Source organism: Hippopotamus amphibius, chromosome X (assembly GCF_030028045.1).
Source record: "Hippopotamus amphibius kiboko isolate mHipAmp2 chromosome X, mHipAmp2.hap2, whole genome shotgun sequence".
Lineage (NCBI taxonomy): Eukaryota > Metazoa > Chordata > Mammalia > Artiodactyla > Hippopotamidae > Hippopotamus > Hippopotamus amphibius.
Window position 1 is genome coordinate 84,224,093 of NC_080203.1, and position 7,217 is coordinate 84,231,309.

General features: G+C 37.7%; 1 protein-coding gene across 1 annotated transcript; it reads right to left on the reverse strand.

The window, feature by feature from the left end:
• Window positions 1–5,169: 5,169 nt before the first annotated feature.
• SPIN4 (spindlin family member 4) lies at window positions 5,170–5,919 on the reverse strand. Its single transcript, XM_057718897.1, has one exon. It carries the CDS (start codon window positions 5,917–5,919, stop codon window positions 5,170–5,172), a length of 750 nt encoding a protein of 249 aa, XP_057574880.1.
• Window positions 5,920–7,217: the final 1,298 nt, after the last annotated feature.

Sequence of the window (7,217 nt, forward strand, 5' to 3'; positions counted from 1 at the left end):
TAGCAAGCTGGCAGAGCCAGGGCATGGATACATTCGAGGTGGTGGGTTCTTCAGGGATGTCAAAGAGAAAAAAAGATGCATGGTCCAATGGGGCAAAGGAGACCAAGCACAAATGAGATCTTGTTTGCTGATGAAGGAGGTATTTTAAATCAGATTAGTAAATGAGTGAAACCAGGACAACTGTCATATTTTTGCTCAAAACATGACTTCCTATCTTTCTCAGATTAAAATCCAAATTCTTTACAGTGGCCCATAGATTGTACATGGATCTGGTCCCTGACAAACTCTGATCTTGTCTCCTTCCATTCTCCTCCTTGCTCACTGCCAATCTGGCGACACTAGGCTGCTACCACAAAACTCCAGGTACATTATATCTCAAGGCATCAGCAACATGGTTTGCACCCCCACTTTTTTCTGCTGTGTACTCAAATGTCATCTGTTCTGAGAGGACTTCTCTATTTGTATATATATAATAGCATGCCCAGGACCCCACTCTGTCACTTTACTTACCTTGCTTTAATTTTTTCAAAGCAATCATCACATCCTGATGTATGTATAAAGTGTGTTGGGAGAAAGAAGATGGGACTCTGTCTTCACTTAAGCATGATGTAACCTATAAGCACTATGGGAGCAAAGATTTTGTTTCTAGCTATTTCCTTCTCTTAAAGCAGTGTCATAACCATTGTGCGGTCCTGCCTCTGATTTGGTGTCAGAAAATGAGAGAACTCTGATGTCACCATGGAACAATATAAGATCTGATCCTAGACTGGTAGTCCAAGAAGGGGATGACTGTCTGCCTCTTCTCAATAGAATAAATGTACATTTCAATAGAATAGAGACTTTGACAGTTTGGTTCACTGCCTGATTAAGGTTGAGCCTCTCTCTGACTCAAAGGAAGCAAGTGTGATATCAATATTATCATGGAATAGTCTGAAACTTGGTTCTAGTCGAGGAATCCAGAAAGTTAGGGGGTAAAGGCATAGTTGGTGAACACAGAACTCTAGATTGATTTTTTTTTTCTATCTTCCTCTAAGACATGGTTCCATATTTTGCTCACTGCTGTATACTTAACCTCTAGAACAGAATTAGAACTAGAGTGAAACTTTGCTCTGTCTGACTAAAAAGTTGTGGGATATTTTTAAATCACAATGAGATAATATAAGACCTAAGGGCCAGGGGTATAAAGGTGGTGGTGACTATCTTCCTCTTCCCATTAGGATATATGCTCTAAGAGAGTAGGGATTTGTTTAGATTGTTCCCTGTTCTATCTCCAGATTTTAGGCCAGGGCTGAGCCTCACTCTCTTACTGTATGTTAAAAGCTCAATGTCATCACAGAATAAATTAATGCTTGGTTCAGGACTTGGGGCCTAGTAAGAGAGCAGGGACTAGGAAGCATTAATAGATATCTAAAATGTACAGTTTTATTTTTTGTTGTTGTCTGAAGACAAACTATATAGTTTGTCACATAGCACATATTCACCCTTCAACCCTTTAATATTTATCACACCATTTTAATGTTCATTTGTAGTGTTTTATACCCACCTTATATCTTTGTTATTGGCCTGAAGCTTATTTGAAAGATAAAAGACCATCATTAAAGGAAGCTTTTTGTTTTGTCCACTGCTATGTCCCAAACTCTTAAAACAGTGTCGGGATTGGGGCCAGCCCTAATGCCGAGTGTCAGAAAGTGGGATAACTTCAATATTATCATGGGAAAATATAAGGTCTATCTCTGGTCTTGAGGTCAGGGGTGGGTGGTGGATATCAGCCTCACTACAGCCAGGATAAAACCTCCTTGAGAGCTGAAATTTTGTCTTTTTCAGTCAATCACCGGTGCTGTGGCTAGGGCCAAGGCCCCCTGAGTGTCAGGAGTGGTAAAAGTACGTAGAACAGCAACTTTCACTCTAAGGTCAACGTTATTGGTTATTTTTGTTGTTGCAATCCGTTTCCCAACTGAAAATAAAAGAAGATCCCTTAAACAAAAACTAAAAGAAATTTCACATGATTTTGAGCTTACTCCTCATGCTGAATTTTTTTTTAAAACACAAAAGTCAATACTATTATCAACTATGGTTATAGTTTCAGTAAATATGTAAAGCATAGGCAAGATTCACACTAAATTCAAGATAGTGTCTGCCTCTACAGAGGAAGGAAATATATATTTTGCAAATATGCCAAAATGTTGAAATTTGTTAATTTTGGGTGAAGGTAAACATATGTTTATTATATCTATCATGCTTTCCATATTATGTTTTAATTTTTCAAAATAAATAAAATACAAAGAGAATTTAAAACAATTATAGATGATGATTTTATTACAATGTTTTACAAGGACATAAAGCATCTGAATAATACAATCGAGAAGCTTGGTAATAGAAAAATTTTAAATTTTATATTTCACAGAGAATACATATTCCTTTTTAATAGAAAGCTTGAATAAACCAATTACCATTGAAGAGATAAGAAACATGATTAAAGATCTACCATCAAAATTGTCACCAGGATTAGACTGTTTTTACAGCTCTTTACTAGCTAATTTTTAAAGAACAAATAATTTTAATGCTATTTAAATTATTCCAGAACACAGAAAAATGACTGGAAACTCACAATTTCATTTTTTAAAGCTAGCACAATTTTAATAACAAAACTTGAAAATACAATTTCAATGTGGAATGTAAATGCAATAATACTAAACAAAATATTGGTAAATAATATCCAGTAATGTATCAAATGATTATTACACCATGACCAAGTAGGATTTATTCCAGAAACACAAATTTGGTTCAACATCAAATACCACCACTCTAATTCATCATGTCAACAAATTAAAGGAAAAAAAAAATCATACTATTTTATCAGTAGATGCTGAAACGACATTTGATAAAATTCAGGAGCCACTTTTAGTAATAACACTATATAAAACAGGAGTAGAAGAAACTCCCTAAACATGTTTATGGTTAATGACTATTTACTAATAACCAACAGCAAATGTCATATAAATAGGGAATACCAAAGACACTTTCAACGAAAATTAAGAACCAGACAGGCATGTCCATCGTAATCATTATTCAACATTGTTTTGGAGAATCTAGATCATCTAATAATAATACAAACATTATAAGAAATAAAATTATCTCTATTTGCAGGTGAGATGACAATATATCTAGAGAAAGTCCAAAACATTCTATTTTAAAAACCCAGTGTAATTCAGAGGATTTAGTAAGCTGAAAATAGAAGGAAAAAAAATCTTGTTTGTTTATATTGCCAAAAATACAAATGAGGGAAAATATCCAATTCCAACTGTCAAAATATGACAAAAACTGTAAAAATATTTAGGGATAAATTTAATCAGATGTGATGGACCTATATGAAGAACGCTACAAAAACAACACCAAGATTTTAATGATGTACCCAAATCCTTGAGTGTTAATGATTCATATTATTATTAAAATAATCCCCTATATAGAAATGCAGAAAGGTAATACAATTCTAAGACATCACAATTTTTTTAAACATGAAAAGAATGCTTCCAATTTTTACATGAAAGAATGAATATCTAGGACAAATTACACAAAAGAAGACAAAAAAAAAAAAAAAAAAAAAGACTAATGAGAGGGGACTTGCTTTACCAGAGTCTGAAGCTTATGGTCAAGCCAGTACAATTCAAACAATGTGAAAATGGGTGATTTATTTAATAAATGTAATAGCATAGTCAGGTATCCAATATGAACAAAATGTGTATTTGGGCCTCTATCTTATACCATATATAAAAATAAATTCTGATGGATCAAACTGTTAAAGCTTAAAATTAATAAACATTTTTAGAAAAAAATGTAGGTACATTTTTGTGTGACTAGGGGTGGGAACACTGAGCTGAAAAAATCAAGAAACCAAAAAGCTAAAAAGGAGATAGGAATCTATCTAAATTAAAAAAAAAAAACTGTAAAGGAAAAAAAGAAGATATCAATAAAGTCAAGATTAATGATAAAATGGAGAAAATCATAACATATGGGCTACAACTGATTATTATGCACCACATAGTAAGCATAGTTAGAATTCTTACAGATTTATAAGGAAAAGATCAAAGATTCAATAGATAGATGAGCAAAGGATAAACACCAGCAAATCACAAAATAGTCCAAACAGTAAAAAAATAACAAAAAAATAAAAAAACTCATTGACTTTGTCAATTAAAGAAAAAATACTATGTAATTTTTTGCCATTCAGGTTTGCAAACATTAAAGAGTGCTGGAGAGGATGCTGGAAAATGAGCACTTTCATTTTGGATGGTAATTTTGTAATATCTCTTAAAATTAAATATCTACCTACATAGCAGTCCCATTTCTGGGAAACTACCTTATAGAAATAAAAGCACCAGTATGTATTATAGCAGTGCTATGGTGGAAAAAAAAAAGAAAATAACTTAAAAGACCATCAGTAATAGAATGGTACATAAATGGTACCATTTTGGTACATAAATATGTACTGTGTATCCAGCTGTTAGGAAAAGGGAGGAAGACAAGGAGAAATAGAGGGAGAGGGGAAATGGGTGATTTACTTAATAAATGTGATGGTACAATCAGGTATCCAATGTGAACAAAATGTATAGTTGGATATCTATCTTATACTATATACAAAAATAAATTCCAGAGGGAGACAGAGGGAAGAGGGAGGCATGGAGGAGAGGGAAAGATATCTGTAGCTACTGATCAGAAGGACATGTCAAGGGAGAAAAGCAATTACAAAGAAATAATGGGGCTTGCTGTTTCTGTACAAAGGACTGAAACAAACTTTAAGAGGATACATTATGTTCTTAACACTTGTTACCTGGGGAGAATAAAATTGGTATGGCAAAGAAATTGGGGCAGGGAAGGATATAGTGTGTGTACACCATTTATTTTTCTTTATCTAGTTTTCCATTGTTTCAAATTTTACAAACCGTTTTCAATTTTCTATTAGTACCCAATTTAAATTTTTGATTACAGAACAAGGCAATATCAAAAGTACCAAAGTATACTTGGGGCAAATCTGTGGAACTAGTCAATGTAAGATTTGGAGGCACTGTAAGTAATAAATTCTTTAATCTCTGACAGCAAAACTGTTCTCAAACGTTCACACGACATATTTTACATTTAATAGTTCCACAACTTTGCAATAGCACAATGAATTTAGGGGGTTTTCACCAAACCATAGACATAAATGTGAATATCATCATCAAACTTAATGAAGTAGACAGATGGCTTGGCCACCACTTGATGGATGAAAATGCCGGTTCTCTTGGACCCATCATCTTTGGCGTGCTCCACCTGCTTGCCCACGAGGCTGTCGACAACCTCTCCAGGCTCCCGTTCTGCTGTAGGTAAATAGTAGTTGGAATCTGGAATGATGCGCAGGTCACCATCTTTGTAGTCATCCAGCAGCGTGTACATATAAAGGACTGGATCTTTCTCGTAGGTGATGTAAAACCAAGTGTCCATCACGGGAGCTCGCGCCAGAACCATGCCCTTCCATTCATCTTTTGTACCGTGCTCACCCTCAAACACATGACCCACTGCCTTGCCAATTAGGAAATCTGCCAGGCGCGAATCAATGCGAGGAGTTGGCACTCTCTCAGGAAGGATCTCTAGCGCCAAAACTCTCTTATCTCGGTGCAGTTCTAATCCATACACACTATCTTTGCCATCATATTTGATAATGTAGAGAGTGGGCTTCACGGAAATCTGCTCAAGCACGGTGCCCTTCCACTGCTCCACGGGCTCGTTGCCTTCCTTCCAGCCGTGTTGAATGCGGCAGCCCACGATGTTCCTACGCGTGAGAAAAGTGGGCTTGCGCCGCTGCTTCCTGTGGGTGTGCCTTTTCTTCATCAGATATGCGGACACGCCATCTACCCCCATCGGAGGCACTGTTGGGGGCGACATGGCTCTGGGTTTAAGGAGGCTCGGCAACGTTGCCACTTGCTAGATTAAGCTGACAAAAAGTCAGCACTATCCAGTATGATATCTTTTTTTCGTGATCTCCGAAAAAAGAGAGATCCTGTCTTTTCCGTTCTCCTTCTCCCTTCCCCAAAGGCAAGGCTCTCAACAAGGCTTGGCAGAAACGCTCTAACTCTGACCGTGGGCACTAGGACAGCGGGGGCCTCTGGACAGTATTCTTCTCTCTCGCCCGGGAGAGGTATCTGCAGCAGTGGCAGTTGCTGCAGGAGATGGCGGGCTTGTGTGTGCTGCCCGCGCCTTGCGCCCGCCCAGACTCCCAACCCTCTAGGTCCCCCGAATTGACCACTTAGCTGTTATCGATGGTGCTGCGGCTGCGGAACGGCGACAGAGAAGGAGAGGACAGGAATGGAATAAGAGCGATGGCTGCAGAGCCAAAGTCGCGGGCTGCGGCGGGTCTCTGAGAAGTCCGCGCGGCCTCGGCTTAGCAATGTTGCTCTGCTCGGCCTAGCTCTGGCGCCAGGGTTTTTGCCGCTTCGGGAATCCGACCCCACAGAGCCCGCCTGAGCCTCAGCCCCGCCCCCGCCATTCCGCCTTCCTTTCCGCCAGCAGCAGCAGGGCGGGTTAGTGCGCGCAATGCGTTCTGTCTACACAGTCACAGGCGCTCACTCTTTCATTTCCTCACGCGCCCCGCGACTGCTTCCCTCAAACCCAAGCCAGACTGGCCGGCTCCCCTACTCTTCTCTGGCGGCCTGTCACCCGCCAGCCTCCTCAGCAGCCTTTCCATCTGCTTCCTATCTTCCAGGGATTCCTCACAAAGCCTTCTTTTTTTTTTTTTAAATGATATTCAACATACACACACAGAGTTTCTACATACAAATTTTTTTTTTATCAGTTTAAGGATTATGAGAGCGGATAAGTGAATGCTGTGTACAGTCCACCGTTTTGATCCAAACTCTCTTTTATATTTTCTATCTGATCACTCATGGTAATGCTTTTTTAATATGCATATTTTTCTGAATGTAAAGTAAATGTACTGACACTGTGGAGATTTTCTGAAATTCAATGAAATAAAAACCAAAAGTAACCTTAATCTTACATCTAGATATACACCAAAATGTTAGTAGTTTTGATATCTCAATAAATCTATGTTTGTATTTTACAAAATTGGTAGCAGGTTTCACATCCTTATAGTATCTTTTTAAATTCATATCATGAGCATTTTCCAGAGTTATTAAATACTCTGAAACTGTGATTTTTAATAGTTGCATAATGTTTCTTTGTAT